Source organism: Panthera pardus, unplaced genomic scaffold (genome assembly GCF_024362965.1).
Source record: "Panthera pardus isolate Hobbes unplaced genomic scaffold, ASM2436296v1 HiC_scaffold_27, whole genome shotgun sequence".
Lineage (NCBI taxonomy): Eukaryota > Metazoa > Chordata > Mammalia > Carnivora > Felidae > Panthera > Panthera pardus.
The window spans coordinates 30,826,359-30,843,119 of record NW_026526843.1 but is presented as its reverse complement, the minus strand read 5'-3'; the positions used below and the strand labels follow the sequence as shown (position 1 = coordinate 30,843,119).

Below are 16,761 nucleotides of genomic sequence, written 5' to 3'. Positions count from 1 at the left end.
TGTGTGGACCGTGCTGGGAAATCAGGGAGGAATATTGTTGAGCAGCAGTCATATCCAGCTGAAGTCAGCGTGAATTTGTGGTACGCCACATCAGGATGGTTCTGTGACACGTTCTGTTAACTTTCCGGAGCCAAGGAATTGAGAAAGCGGACGTCATCCATGGTTGGGCCCGGTGGAAAGATAAGTGGACTGGGAGTTTTTAAGTGGTAATAATGACAGGGCTGGATAGAGAACATCTTTTTTTCCAAATGTTAGAAGATATAAAAACCCTGTCTGTATTTTTCAGCTACAGGCAAGAAATAAAAGGGAAAAAAGCAAGGTGAGCTGAGTGTTTGAACCCTTTTTGTAGTCCTACTGTTTCTCTGAATATTGGAGTATTAGGTGTAGTTTGTTTAAGAATGTTAATCTCTCTGCACCTGCTGGCTTTTTCTGTCATAGGCTTAAGTTCAGAACTAAACAGTTTGAACTCTTGCGCTAGGTGGTTTTGATTCTCATGGTTTTGTTAACTAGGCTCAAAGCAACAGGTTGTTACTAAAACTAGCTTGGCATAAATATGTACGTGCTCTAGGACGTCAAGAGTGTAAATGTAAATTTAGGTTTGAACTTTACAGGGTTGGTTGAACTGTTGTGATTATACCTACTAACAGATTCCCTTCTGTGATGGTTTAAGAGTACAGATTCCAGAACCAAACTCCCTGGAGTTTTGCCAGCTTCATCGCTTTACTAGCTCTGTGACCCCAGACAAGTCACTTGATCCCTCTATGCTCTGTTCCTTCATTTGTATAATGACATTAAGAGTGCTATCTCATATGGTTATTGTGAAGATTAAAATGTGTAAAGTGTTAAGAACATGCCCTGGCACATACTAAGTACTATGTAAATGATTAGCTGTTATTATGTTCTTATAAATAGCTTCATTTTTCAAAAGCTGCTTTTGAACCTTTCACCAGATTATTGAAAGTATTATTGAGGAGAGTCAGAAAGTACTACAGCTTGAAGATGACTCTTCGGATTCCAAAGGAAAAGGACACTCTGATCAGGCTACTGCCAGTCCTGTTGGAGCTGGATCAGATCTTAGCAACATACCTGGACTGTTAGCCATAGATCAAGTCCTGCAGGAAGATTCCAAAAAGGCAGACAGTCAAAATGCCATAGAAGAAACTGAATTAGAATCGAATAGATGTTTTCCTTCTGATGACACCTGTGAGAAGTCAATAGATGAAATCACGAAGTTAACTGAAATAAGTTCAGCTGAGCAGCATAACGTGCCTGAAAGCGAAGCAGAAGTATTGAACAAGGAAGCCGTGGAAGTCAAAGGAAGTGATGTTCTAGAACCTGTGTCCTCAAACTCTTTACCTACTAAAGATTTTGCTGCCATGGAAGAAGCGGCTCCTGCCAAACCCCCAAGACAACTTACTCCGGAACCCGATATAGTGGCTAGTACAAAGAAGCCTGTTCCGGCACGCCCTCCCCCTCCAACTAATTTCCCACCTCCTAGACCCCCACCTCCATCTCGACCTGCTCCACCACCAAGAAAAAAGAAAAGCGAATTGGAGTTTGAGGCCCTTAAAACACCTGATCTAGATGGCAAGTATTAACTGAGAAATAACTTTTGGTGGGGAGATTTTGGAGTTGAAACTATTTAACTTTCCAATTTTATTTCAGTTTATACCATATACAGCCATGTTGATGACCATGACCAAGTTCTAAAAGTTATTTTAGTAATTAAAAGTGACAGTGTTTTACATTGGTCGTAAGTTACATTACTATACTCGAACAGAACATTTCAGCAGACTTCAAACTTTGAAATCCGTTTCCATTGGGGGCTTAAGATTTGCATTCAAGACTTAGATCTCTTCATGTATAAGTTGTATAGCTTTGAAGAATTTAAATAACTTGTTTGAACCCTGGTGTCCCCATATATAAGATGAGAATTATAAAACCACTTTCCTCGTGGGATTGTCGTAAGAATCGGACAAAGGTTAAAGCACTTTTCAAGCTATATATAAGGTCCTGTATAAATACTAGTTGTTGCCATTGTCATCATCATCATTATTATCATCATCATCATTGCAGTTCCCAAAGAGAATATTACATCTGATACTCTCCTAAGTACGAACATGGCTTCAGAGAATACAGTCAAGGATTCTCAGCCTTCTCTTGATTTGGCGAGTGCTACCAGTGGAGATAAAATAGTTACTGCCCAGGTTGGTGAATTCATGTTGTATTTGATATAAGCGTTAACAACTTTCTGCAGCTGGCTGGTTTGTTGCTTGGTGGGCCTTCTTTCTTCAGGCAAAATTATTTCCTTGTCCCTAAACCTGGCTTTCTTCTGTCCCTTTGCCAGCTCTGCTACTGCATAGCTCGGTGATTCTAGCAAAGCTATATTAACATCTGAGTTTCAGATGGCCCATGGATAGGATGAGGGGAAAACCTTCCCTGAAGGTGTCTTAAAGGATGAAATGAGCTAATGTGGGCCAAGCACCTGGCATTCAGTAGACAATTAAAATAACGAAAGAATGCTGCATTTTGTGATATTACTGTAATACTAATAAACATCAACTACAGTCTTCATTTACCTGACCTATAGTGGTCAAAGTTATTGATAATTGTGGTCAAATTACAATTGCCTTTATATAATCATGAACAAAAACTTCATGTACTAGGCTATATATCCATATGTGAGGCAATAGAAAGGACCTGATGGCATGTATATTACCATGGCCGGTTTCTGGGACTCAGGGCTTACTTACGTGGTAGCTGTGGTTGGGGCAGGTTAGCAGACTCGGAGATACAGCACTCTGGTCTTGTCGTAGCCTTAGAGCAAAGACTGGCAATCGTCTGTTTTTAATAGGGTCCCCAAACTGAGAATGGTCTTTACATTTTTTTTTTTAAGTTTATTTACTTCGAGAGAGACAGAGTGAGCAGAGGAGGGGCAGAGAGAGAGAGGGAGAGAGAGAATTCTAAGTAGGCTCCATACTGACAGCGTGGAGCCCAATGAGGGGCTCGAACCTACAAACCATGATATCATGACGAGCCGAAACCAAGAGTCAGACGTTCAACTGACTCCAGTCTTTACATTTTTAAAGAGCTGTTTAAAAAAAAAAAAAAAAAAAAAAAGAATACGTGACAGAAACTACATATGAAGCAAAAAGCCTAAAATATTTACTATCTGGCTCTTTACAGAAAAAGTTTGCCAGCCCCTGCCTTTGAGATATGCGCACGGATAGCCCTGATTAATGGCATTGTTAGTGCTGGCATTCTGCTAGTAGAGAACTGCTTTTGGGTCAGGTTCAAATAGAACATCTATTTGCTTTCAAGACTACTAAGACATTATTTCATGGGCAGCAATGGTTTTGATACCTAATGTTTTTCAGCATGCTGGGAATAATAAAGGACTGAAATGGAGTGTTTCATTTAAATTTTCAGTAGCCTCCATTATCTAAATTATGGAATTCTTTAGAACTGTGTGTGGTAATGAATAATTGAGTATTTATAGAAATTGACTCCATCTACTTTCTATTTATGAAATTATAATTTTAGGAAAATGGAAAAGCACCTGATGGGCAGACCATAGCAGGTGAAGTGATGGGCCCTCAGAGACCTAGATCCAACTCTGGGAGAGAGCTTACTGATGAGGTATAATTAGATTTTTTTGTTGTTGTTCTTAAAAACATAAAATACAAAAATCATAATGAGAAGTTGAAGAAGTTCTTGAGATGAATGGTGGTGATGGTTGCACAGCATTGTGAATGTGCTTAATGCTACTGAACTATACAACGAACTATATGACTATACAACGATGGTTAAAATGGTTAAATTTTATATTGTGTGTATTTTACCAGGATTAAAATTTTTTTTAAGTTTATTGCCGTTAAGCAAAAACATATGTAGAAGAAAAAATGAAAATTGATGATTTTCTTAGGTTAATGTTTATTTCTTTTTGAGGCAGACAGAGAGACAGAGCATGAGGGGAGGAGGGGTAGAGGGAGAGGGACAGACCCAGAATCTGAAGCAGGCTCCAGGCTCTGAGCTGTCGGCACAGAGCCCGACGCGGGGCTCAAACTCACAAACTGTGAGATCATGACCTGAGCTGAAGTCGGACGCTTAACCGACTGAGCCACCCAGGCGCCCCATGATGATTTTCTTAGTTTACAAGATTATTTATTGATGTGTTTATTTTCAAGTGAACTCTACACCCAACATAGGGCTCAAACTCACAACCCCAAGATCAAGAGTCACATCCTCTACTGACTGGTGCCCCATTTTTGTTTCTTTAATATGCTAGGGTTTGCAACTGTAACTTAAACTTGCCTTTTTATATAATTATGATAGAATAAATGTGTTGAAAACAAGGCTCAAGTTTTATAGCAAGTGGGCTTAAAAAGAACTTGATGTTAATTATAGTTATATGTTTTTATACTTGTTAGGTAATATACAGTACAGACTCAGTGCTTCTTACCATTAAAATTTAGTATACATCTATTGGCCAGTTTATTCCGAATGAAGTTTTGAAGCAAAATCTTAGTGTCCATGTGTCTTTTCTTTTCAAGTTTATTTATGTTGAGAAAGAGAGAGAGTGCGGGGGAGGGGGCAGACAGCGAGGAAGAGAATCCCAAGCAGGCTCCTTGCTGTCAGTGCGGCGCCTGATGCGGGGCTCGAATTCACGAACCGCGAGATCATGACCTGAGCTAAAATCAGGAGTCAGATGCTTAACCAACTGAGCTACCCGGGCGCCCCTCTTTTCTTCTTTTTGAAGATTTTATTTTTTAATTTTTAAGTTTAAGTAGTCTCTACACCCAGCGTGGGGCTCAGACTCACAAGCCTGAGATCAAGAGCCACATGCTCCACTGACTGAGCCGGCCAGGTGCTCCAGTTTTCGTTTCATTTAAACACATTTTAAAAACCTATTGTACTTTGGAAAGCAGTTTGGCACTTGGTCAAAATATTAGACATTGAGTTACCGTGACCTAGCAATTCCAGTCCTCTGTATACACCAAAGAGAAATGAAAACCTATGTCCACACACAAAATTCATAATAGCCAAAGTGTGGAAGCAACACAAACGTTCATCGCTCATGAATGGATAAATAAAATATGGTGTATCCTATCCATGTGGACTATTTTCTTTTAATTTTTTTAAAATTAACATCCAGGGGCGCCTGGGTGGCTCAGTCGGTTAAGCGTCCGACTTCGGCTCAGGTCACGATCTCGCGGTCCGTGAGTTCGAGCCCCGCGTCGGGCTCTAGGCTGACGGCTCAGAGCCTGGAGCCTGTTTCCGATTCTGTGTCTCCCTCTCTCTCTGCCCCTCCCCCGTTCATGCTCTGTCTCTCTCTGTCTCAAAAATAAATAAACGTTAAAAAAAAAAAAAATTAAAAAATAAATAAATAAAAAAATAAAATTAACATCCAAGTCAGTTAGCATCTAGTGCGATAATGATCTCAGGAGAATCCAGTCATTGATTCATCCCCTACATGTAGCACCCAGTGCTCATCCCAACAAGGGCACGTGGCACTTCTTTTTGGCAATTAAAAAGAGTGAAGTTCTGAAACATGCTGCAGTGTGGATGAACCTTAAAAATATGGTCCTAAGTGAAAGAAGCCCGTCACAGGAGACCACGTACTGTATGTTTTGATTTATATGAAGTGTCCGGAATAGGCAAACCACGGAGACAAAATCAGATTGGTGGTTTCCAGGGGCTGGGAGGAGAGGGGAATGAGGTATGCTGTCTAATGGGCGTGGGGTTTCTTTTTGAGGTAGTGGAAATGCTCTAAACTTAAATAATGGTGATGGTTGCACAACTCCGATTTTACTCAGAATCATTGAACTGTATATACTTTAAATGAGTGCGTTTTGCAGTGTGTGAATTGTATCTCACTGAAAAAGTTGAAAAGTATTGTACACGGTACTGAAGGTATCCAGAAAGTCCTTAGCTTAAATGTTTGAGGATTTCGTAGACTCAAAAAGATAATTAAATTATAGGTCCTCTTGGTGTTCTTCTTTACCTCAGGAAATTTTAGCCAGTGTCATGATTAAAAACCTGGATACTGGCGAAGAAATCCCTTTGAGTCTTGCGGAAGAGAAACTGCCAACAGGTATTAATCCCCTCACTCTGCACATCATGAGAAGAACTAAGGAATATGTAAGGTATGGGCTATTGTTATTATTTATTCATAGTATTTCGGAGTGGTGAAGATTTCTCTGTTTATGAACTCTAACAGACCCTAATGTGATTTCATTCAATCTTCTTTTTTTTAATTTGGAATTAAAATAGAGTTAGTTGATGTATGTATTCTTCAACATTGTTCTCCCTTAAGACCATACAGTTATTTAGAGACAATAGTATATATCTTAAATCTCATAGTATTTGGTTTCTCTTATGTATTTTTTTAAATGTTGATTTATTTATTTTTGAGAGAGACAGAGCGCATGCACCAGCAGGAGAGAGGCAGAGAGAGAAGGAGACGCAGAATCCCAAGCAGGCTTTGTGCTGTCAGTGCGGAGCCAGACACGGGGCTCGAACTCACTAACTGTGAGATCGTGACCTGAACCGAAATCAAGTTGGATGCTTAACTGACTGAGCCACTCGGGCGCTCCTTGGTTTCTCTTTTAAAATGATGTACATAATACTAGAGACATTATTGAAACATGTTGAAGGTAAAAAGCCATGCAGAATGAACACCTGGTGTTCTGAAACCTTGCTTTAAGGGCCACAGATTTTAAAAGTAATTGTATTATCTTTGTAGGTCAGAAAATGGCTTCAGAGTAAGGGGATTAACTTTACTGTGCGATATATGTAGATCGAAGGAATAATTATTTTGAAAGCAAATCTTAATAAAGTGTAATACATGATGTGCCTGAAGAGTTAGGAGAAAGTTAATTTGTCATTTCTGTGCAGCAGGTTTTGTCCAGCAAAAAGGCTCATTGGTAGTAGGTTTTCCATGAGTTCCTAAATTGCTTTCACTTGCATTTTGTACATTATACCATGCTTAAAGATTCTATTTGATCTCTCAAGTCTAACTTCTCAGGATCATCATTTAAATGAAACTTACAAAAAGTATGTTAGCATAGTCTTTTTTTTTTTTTTCTTATTCCGAGTATCTGAGTATATAGTAAGTATCCATAAGACGTTTGAGGTGATGGGGAAATGTCTTCTCTTACAATGATTTCTTCCCCTTCTTGTAGTAATGACGCAGCACAGTCAGATGATGAAGAGAAGTTGCAGTCTCAAACAACAGATACTGATGGTGGAAGGTTAAAACAGAAAACGTGAGTTACAGTGCATCCTTTTTCTTTATTCCAAGCTTTTATTTAAAAATTATGAGAATCGCCATGCTTATTTATTGAGTGAGTGAGTGAGTACACGTGAGCGGGGGGAGGGACAGAGAAAGAGGGAGAGAAAGAATCCCAAGCAGACTCCTCCCTGTCAGACAGAGCAAAGCCTGACCGGGCTCGATCCCACAAACTGTGAGATCGTGACCTGAGCCGAAATCAAGGGTCGGACACTTAACCGACGGAGCCACCGGGGCGCCCCTGCCCTACTGCTTTCAGTCTGTGTCCCATCTAGTGTATATGTCTGTCTACCACCACCACTTCCTACCCCCAGCCAATGGATGACGAATTACTTGGGGCTGTATTATTGGTCATTTCTATAGTATCTGAGAAATGCTAAATGATCAATAAATTTTGCATCATGCCTGGATTATTTTTCTGACAGTAGATATGAGAAGTGTTCGTAAAGGGACATGATTGTCCTTGAAGTTGCTCTCAAATCCTATTTGTTTTTCTAAACCCAACTAACACAATTTTTCCTAACTTCTCCAGTTCATAGTAAATTTGCTTGTCTCAATTTCAGTGGCACCTACGGTCTACGTAACTTACATTTCCCCTTTATTTTATTTTAAATTGTTTTCTAATTTTAAAAAACGAGATAAATGGGGGCTAAATAACTAAATCATATGTTGCAAAAGGATTGTGATCATGCCATCCCTCTGTTTCCCTCGCAAACGTCAAGACAATGGTGGACATGTAGATTTTGCTTCATTATACACCAGTCACTTATTTGACAATAATTCAGTCTATGGTCCAAAGCAAATCTCCACTCTAGTCTGATCTTTTCCTAGTGTGGAAAGAAAGCATTGAGAATTCTTCGAAAAGATTTACCCACAGTGCAGGGATAGGATGAAAGCTCAGGTGTCTGGAACTTGGTTGTCAGCAATGGCAACTAACAGGAATAGGAAAAATTAGGAATTATGAAGGAGATAGGTAAACATCCAGGAGAGCTGTCACTTACTCCATTCATTTAAGCTCATTATTTTTCTTTTTGCTTTTTTTTTTTAATTTTTAAAAAATGTTTATTTATTTGAGAGAGAAGTGCCCCAAAGCTCATTAGTTTTCCAAAAGAAAAGCTCCTTAGGTTTATTCAAAGCCACTGTACTTACTTTTTACATAATTTTTTAATATCTGGTTATCTGGTTCGTCTGAGCTCCCGGCAAAATAAAAGTAGCAAACTGTGACAGCAGGTAAGTCGACACATAAGAATGTCAGGTCATGGGGTGCCTGGGTGGCTCAGTCGGTTAAGCATCCGACTTCAGCTCAGGTCATGATCTCACGGTTCGTGGGTTCGAGCCCGACATAGGACTCTGTGCTGACAGCTCAGAGCCTGAAGCCTGCTTCGGATTCTGTGTCTCCCTCTCTCTCTGTTCCTCCCCTGCTCGTGCTCTGCCTCTCTCTCTCTCTCTCTCTCTCTCTCTCTCTCTCTCTCTCTCTCTCTCTCTCAAAAATAAACATTAAAAAAAAAAAAAAAAAAGAATGTCAGGTCATATTTTGATTGCAAGGAGCACCTGGGTGGCTCAGTCTGTTAAATGCCTGATTTTGGCTCGGGTCACGATCTCATAGTTAGTGAGATTGAGCCCCGCATCAGGCTCTGTGCTGGCAGCATGGAGCCTGCTTAGGATTCTCTCTCTTCCTCTCTTTCTCTCTGCCCCTTCCCTGCTTGTGCTCTCTCAAAATAAATAAACATTTCAAAAAATAAATAGAGGAAAATGGAAAATGAAAGCCTTTCATACTTTTACCCCCAGAAATAATCTGTGTTAATAATTAGGTGTATTCTCCATAGAATGTTTTCCCTCACAAAAGTGGAAATAATACTGTGCGTCTGGTTTGTCGGCTTGCTTCTTTTGCCCCCCCCCTTTTTTTAAGTAGGCTCCATGCCCAATGTGGGGCTTGAACTCACGACCCTGAGATGCGCTGCTGACTGAGCCAGCCAACCACCCCTGTTGGCTTGCTTTTTTAAAATCTCTAATATGTAATGGACATATCTTCATATCAGTACCAATAGTAAATTTATTGTATTCTTTTTATCAGCCAGATATGGGGGTTCAGTGCTGCAGACACCATCGTTAAGAAGACAATCTTAGTCTCTGCCCTCATAGAGCTTCCAGTTAAATAAGAGAAATAGATACTAAATATAATTACACAGATAAATCTAACTACATTTGTAGTAATTGCAGTAAAAAAATGTATGGGGTACTCTGGGAGTATAAAACAGGAAAACCTGCTCTAAAGAGTCAAGGAGGGCTTTTGTGAGAAATCTCTACTTTCTACACTTTGTTAATAATGCTGTAGTGAACATCTTTGTATATGTAGCTTAGCAAGTCTTTCAGATACTGTCCTTAATATCATGAGCTCCCATGAATTGGTAAAAATTTACTCCTGTAAATTTTGCTTTGGTTTTAGATATCATTTATGTACTGTGCTTTGTTTTTTATAATCTTAATGTATGAAATTTGAGACCAAGATTGTTTAAAAAGCAATAAATAAGTCCTATTTATGGAAGTGTGAGATGCATACTTGCATTACATTGTGTTTGGGAATGCCTCCTGGGAAAGCTCAGCCTGACTGTATTGCTTTCAAACACCCAAACTGAAAGAGAAGAGACAAAGGGCCATCAGAGGGTACCAAACATCCTATTCTGTAAATAAATACCTCTTTATAGCTTATTTTTATTGATAAAATGTGTTTTTAAGGATTACGCTTTAAAGCTGTCTTCTCAAAGCAATTCTCATTGCAGATTCATGGCCTCACCCCAGACCCTCTAAATCAGATGATCTACAGATGGATCTCAAGTTCATGCACTTTAAACACTCTCCTCCCACTCCATCCCCACCAATTCATTATTCACCATTGAAAAGCCAGTGCTCTTAGAGTATGATATTGTACATTGGGAAGAAGTGTCTGTGTTTTCTTTGTAGTCATATTGGCTTCTATATATTTATTCCATAGACAAGGGATAGAGGAACTCAAAGACCTACTATTTATGTTAAAAAGAAGTTATTTCAAAATACATACTTGTCACAGCTAATGAGATTATCTGTGAATTGTTGAATTTTTACAGTTAGTTAATAAGAAATAATTTTGTTGTTTTTGTAATTTTGGTAAGGACTCAACTAAAGAAGTTCTTAGGAAAATCAGTAAAGAGAGCAAAGCACCTTGCAGAGGAATATGGTGAACGTGCTGTAAATAAAGTTAAAAGCGTTAGAGACGAAGGTAAGTGAAATAGAACATTGCAACTGAATATTTAAATGATTTGTAATTGTCCAAATTTAGCCTGTAGTTTATAAGAAACATTCTATTTTGTTGAAAGTAATAAGCCTTTATAGCTAACACCTTAGCATTTCAGTAAGTCATGTTACTCTAGATATCTATCACTTAATTTTATGAACAGGAAGAAAAAGAAATTTGTGCATCTTAAACATGAATTTGTACGTACTTTGTGGCAACCTGGAAGAGTTGTAATAATCAGTGGTAAACTAGCTATGTGAGGCTATTTAATTTTTTTTTTTAATGTTTATTTACTTTTGAGACAGAGTGAAAGAGAGACAGAGGCATGAGCGGGGGTGGGGCAGAGAGAGGGAGACACAGAATCCAAAGCAGGTTCCAGGCTCTGAGCTATCAGCACAGAGCCCGATGCGGGGCTCAAACTCATGAACCGCGAGATAATTACCTGAGCTGAAGTCAGATGCTCAACTGACTGAGCTACCCAGGTGCCCCAAGGCTATTTAGTTTTTGTAAACATTTTCAAAATTAGGTAAATTTTCTGAATTGCACAGATCTTAACTTCCTGTGCCTTTGTTGTACTCATTTGCTTTATTTAATAAGCACTAACATAGTAGTTATTTTGTGCCAGTGTTCTAAGAATTTTCACCTATATTAACTCATTTAATCTTCATAAAAGCCCTAAGAGGTAAGTACTGTTATTACCCCCTTTTATAGATGAGAAAACTGAGGCACAAAAAGGTCCAGTGCTATAGCTGTGGTCATACAGATGATAAATGACAAAGCTGGATTTGGACCTAGACAATCTGGCACCAGATTCCATGCTCTTAACTAATATGCTATTTAGTAATAGATTTTGCTTTCCCATTTAATGAATTTTCTTAGTAAACAATGGATATGAAAATATGATAGTAGCTATATATCTATGTTAGCTAGTGATGATTTTTATATTGCTTTTCTATTCAGTGTTTCATACTGATCAAGATGATCCTTCATCGAGTGATGATGAAGGAATGCCATACACGAGACCAGTCAAATTCAAAGCAGCGCATGGTTTCAAAGGACCTTATGATTTTGATCAGATCAAAGTGGTGCAAGATCTTAGTGGTGAGCATATGGTAAGAAACGTTTATATTTTTCAGGATTCTATTTTCATTGAGAGGAGTACTTTGGCTTCTATAAAGGCAATCCTTTGTTATATATGTAATTTTTCTAAACTGACTCAAGAAGAATAAATTGATATTAACATGATTTGATGACTTCAGAGTCTCTCTCCGAATTACTGTTCAAGAAGTGAACGTTACTGAATAAGTCAACTCTAAGCTCGTATCTTTAAGAAAGCTATGTAAAGGTACCAAATTTGAAAGAGTTAAATTTACAAGGTGGTCTATCACACTTTGGAAGACATTTAAAATGTTCCCTGGGTATATTTTAAATAATTAACAAATATTTCAGTAGTTCGATGTATTTTGTAAGATGGCGGCTAAAACCAGGAGAGAGAGGTACAAGTTTTCTATCAGTTAAAATGTACCAATGATATTGCAGTTATCCCTTAAAAATGCTAGGAACACAGGGAAGGTGGTACTGAACTCAGAATTGGACAGATGATGCTATGGCTCCTTGATCAGGGAATCTATGTATCTATTTAGATTTTAAATCTAAAATTTGGCTTAATTGGAAGGAAGCAACCATAAACCTATCAGATGGCAGCCAGATTGGAATTTAAACTTTGGTGCTTATAATCTACATGTGAAATGTTTGACTTGATTATAGTCATGTCCTTAAGGAACTGATGAATTTTTTTGTACTGTTTTAATTCACTTTCATTACTTCCAGTTTTAAGTAAAATCTCATTGTAGTAGGTTCCAAGTAACAAATTTTTTTTTTTACAAATTTTTTAATATACTTGAATTTTGTGGAAATCAGTGTTATTCCAGTAAATGAGCTGTTGCCTCTAACTTGGAAAATCTTTTTTTGTTTTTTAAAGGGAGGAGTATCTTTTTTTTTTTTTTAAGTTTATTTATTAAGTGATCTTTATACCCAACACGGGGCTCTAACTCACAATCCTGAGACCAAGAGTCGCATGCTCTCCCAACTGAGTCAGCCAGGCACCCCATAACTTGGATAATCTTTTTGTTCTGCATAGGTATGTGTTGTAATAGTAGACATAACAGTATTTCTTGTAATAACGTTTGGCTTTTCCAATTTAAGGGTTTATATTCGTTAACCACCCCCCAACACACAGACACACACACACACACACATACACACACACACACACACTCCCCTATTGTTAGCAGTATCAGGGAATTCTAGCCATATACTCTGAAACCTTGTTTCTGGGGGGAAAAAAACAGGAATGAGACCACAGCATTTCAATACTTATAAATGCCCAGTGCCATGAGGGTCCCTGCTAAGGTGGCCCTTACATTTCCCTCAGCCTTGAGCAGGAGTGCTAGTGCTAGCCTGAGGGCTCTGCCTCTTCCGATCCCACTTCCCTCTTATGTTCAGCTAGGAGACTGAGATCCCAAACTAAGACCTGTGGGGTTTTTTTAATGTTTATTTATTTATTTCGAGAGAGAAAGAATATCCCACATGGGGTCCACACTGAGAGCCCAGAGCCCAACATGGGGCTCGATCTTATGAACCATGAGATCATGACCTGAGCCAAAATCAAGAGTCAGATGCTTAACCGACTGAGCTACCCAGGCATCCCAGGATTTGTTTTTACAGTGATTCGTGGCCACCTCACAACTCCATTTCCATTAATATGTGGATATGGCTTGGGGCTTTGAAGTTGTTAGTTTCGGTTATGGTAAATTACTATTTTATCCCGCCTTTCTCCTAAAAGTTCCTCTTTGTGCTGTTGTAGCATCATTGGACTATTGGCCTTAAGTGGTGTTAGTAATGTGAGCCTTACCTTAGTATGTATAATTTAGCATAATTCCTTACTTTGGCTTAAAAATAATGTTTCAGCTCTTAGGGGCACGTGGATGGCTCAGTCAGTAGAGCATGCAACTTGATCTCGGGTTTGTAAGTTCAAGCCCTATGTTGGGTGTAGAGATTACTTAAAAATAAAACCTGAGGGGTGCCTGGGTGTCTCATTCGGTTAAGTGTCCAACTCTTCGTTTTGGCTCAGGTCGTGATCTCACTCCATGAATGAGTGAGACCCAGGATCAGGTCTTGGGATTGAGCCCCACATCTGGCTGTGTGCTGACTATGTGGAGCCTGCTTGGGATTCTCTGTCTCCCTCTTCTCTCTGCCCCCCCCAAAATAAATAAACTTAAAAAAAAATAATAAAATCTGAAAGAAAATAACGTTTCAATTTTTAAAGTAATAACTTTGAGCCTTCCTTTCTTTTCATAGGGAGCCGTTTGGACCATGAAATTTTCTCACTGTGGCCGATTACTTGCCTCAGCTGGACAAGACAATGTAGTGAGAATATGGGCCTTAAAAAATGCTTTTGACTATTTCAACAATATGCGAATGAAATACAATACTGAAGGTATTTTTCACTTATTTGTGGGCTTTAAAACTCTAGAGACATCTGGTATTTTTACATTTTAGGTATAATGCTCTTTTATCTGGCAACCATTTGCAGCAATCACTACTTTTCATAATAGCCACAAACCCAAAAGTAGACAGAAGTCAACACCGAAAAATCATCTAAATCCCCTGAAAAACGCTACCACAAAGTTTTTGACTTGATCCCTTTTGAGGTGTAGCGCAGGGTTTATTTCATCAACCATTGGGAACAAGGTTACTTGGTGTCCCCTGGCAACCTTTAGTTCTATCCTGGATTAAAATGAAAGACCTGATAACTCTAGAAAAAGAATGAGAATAATAATATCCATCCAATAATAAAGATAAAGGAGACATAGCCATGAAAAGTAAATGTGATTTGTCGTACATCGAAGGGTATATGATAAAAGGTTAAATGGAAAAGAGAAACCTCAGAGAGTGATGTATGTACACAATGATTACAACTGTGAAATCTTTCTGTATATTGGTAACTTATCAGGAACGTATGTTGAATCAATGTAAATAGAAGCTTTATGTTTATGGGATTCTTTTCTCATAATTACATAACTCCAATACATTTTCTCCACAAACCTGTCCCTTCCCCAGTCAACTAAGGCTGCAACAAGAAATTAAGGGATGGGAGAAAGGAGAATCAGTGGCCATGGGCTGGAGTATAGAGTATATTTGAAGCACCAATTTGAGGAACATAGAAACCCAGGGAGATCCACTAAACTGGCAAACGAGGCCCTGTACACTTTAGTAGCCCTGTGGGTATTGCTTGCATTATGTTATGATACATAATTGAAGATGATAACGGGTTGGCAAAAAGTTAAGCTATGTTTACGATACATTTCTTTTATTGCCCTGCCTGGAACAGAAAGACTAAGTGGCCCTCGAGACTTCTACTAACCTAGACCCTTTGTGCCCCTTTATTGTTCATCTTTGTATTCACTACGAATAATGAGGATCTAACAGTATTTTATTAAAGTGGGAATATGGCTTATAAAGATTTTTTGATTGAAAGTGATAAAAACAATATTTTGGTGTCTAACGAGTCAACGCTTCATTTATTTTGAAAATGTATTTTCTCAAAGCACCTGGCTGGCTCAGTCAGTAGAGCCTGCAACTCTTGATCTCAGGGTCGAGAGTTCGAGCCCCACATTAGGCATGGAGCCTATTTTAAAAAAATGTGTTTTTTCAGAATGTTACATTCTACAACTATTAATTAGGTGTTACTATGTCATTATTTCTGATTGATGTTTTGTGTGTGTGTGTGTGTGTGTGTGTATACACATATGCCTTTTTATCATTATGTTGTTTTTAGGACGTGTGTCTCCATCACCTTCTCAGGAAAGTCTGAACTCATCAAAGTCTGATACAGATACAGGGGTATGTTCTTTATTTAATAGTTACTAATATAATTTGATTTGTTTCCCATGAAGTACCTTATCGTCTATTAGAAATTGTAGTTCATGAAAGCACTTAATGTAAAATTAAGATATGTTAGAAACAAAAGTTTTTTTCTATTAGAATTAGTAAATGAAAATTTGTGATATTGAAAAGTTGTCATACAGTGAATGATACTACTCAAGCTACCAAACTACCAATGTTAACTTAAATAAAACAAAATCCCCTCCCCTCAAATCCATGTTAGAATTTAAAAAAATAATGGATACTGAGTAAGGGGTGATTAAGGAAAGAAAAAAAGATACTAAACTATTTAGATTTTTCTACCTTTTTGGTTTAATAAATGCTTTATCACACTTTCAGGTACTTTAAAATATCTTGATTTTCATTTGGTCTCAGAGCTGGAAGGTCAAATATAACCAATTTTAAACCTAAAAAGCAGAATGGAAGGATTATTATTCTGAGCTCTTCCCTGTGCTTCGTGTGTATTGATCTACACAGGAATGATACAAAGAACCTAAAATGTCCACGTGCTCAGCAGTATTTTCCTGGGGTCTCATTGGCTCTGTAGTGTTTGACACTATTCCCCACTCTAAACTTACTCTTCTCAGCTTTCTATGGTTCTGTTTTCCCTCGTTCTCTTCCTATATGCATGCCGTCTCTTCCTCTTCCTCCCACTTAAATGTTGCTGTTTCTTAGGGTTGTGTCCTTGGCCATCCTCATTTGACATATTCATTCATTGCCTCCAGTCCTGAACTGACTTTACCTTCATAATTCCTGTTTCCTTTTAATAGCTGTATGGTTTTTAAACAAGGATGAGATCTTATTGGGCATGCTGCCCTTTTCACATAACAATATATAGAGAATCTTGGGGCGCCTGGGTGGCTCAGTCGGTTAAGCGTCCGACTTCGGCTCAGGTCATGATCTCACGTTGTGAGTTCAAGCCCTGCATCAGGCTCTGTGCTGACAGCTCAGAGCCTGGAGCCTGCTTGGGATTCTGTGTCTCCCTCTCTCTCTGTTCCTCCCCTGCTCGCACTCTGTCTCTCTCTCTCTCAAAAATAAAGATTAAAAAAAAAACACAATATATAGAGAATCTCTCCATCAGCACATTCACCACGCACATCAATGAATAGGTCTCAAACTGAAGTCCCTCGACAAATGTTCTTTGACTGCTTGTTACGTGTGCCAGATACTGCTAGATTCTGCAAATCCAGGGAGACCTAGTCTTTGGCCTCAAGGGCTATGCCGACTAGTGAAATAGTATATACCCACAGTT

General features: G+C 38.6%; 1 protein-coding gene across 2 annotated transcripts in view; it reads left to right on the top strand.

Annotated features, from left to right (window-relative positions):
- Nucleotides 1-16,761, top strand: part of WDR44 (WD repeat domain 44) — an 81,282-nt gene that overhangs the window by 39,983 nt on the left and 24,538 nt on the right. For both annotated transcript variants that reach the window (XM_019421904.2, XM_019421902.2), the window contains exons 4-12: nucleotides 951-1,587; nucleotides 2,077-2,207; nucleotides 3,544-3,639; nucleotides 6,010-6,146; nucleotides 7,185-7,268; nucleotides 10,441-10,547; nucleotides 11,523-11,674; nucleotides 13,923-14,061; nucleotides 15,403-15,467. In XM_019421904.2, coding sequence (XP_019277449.2) covers nucleotides 951-1,587; nucleotides 2,077-2,207; nucleotides 3,544-3,639; nucleotides 6,010-6,146; nucleotides 7,185-7,268; nucleotides 10,441-10,547; nucleotides 11,523-11,674; nucleotides 13,923-14,061; nucleotides 15,403-15,467 — 1,548 coding nt within the window. The remainder of the gene's footprint in view (nucleotides 1-950; nucleotides 1,588-2,076; nucleotides 2,208-3,543; nucleotides 3,640-6,009; nucleotides 6,147-7,184; nucleotides 7,269-10,440; nucleotides 10,548-11,522; nucleotides 11,675-13,922; nucleotides 14,062-15,402; nucleotides 15,468-16,761) is intronic.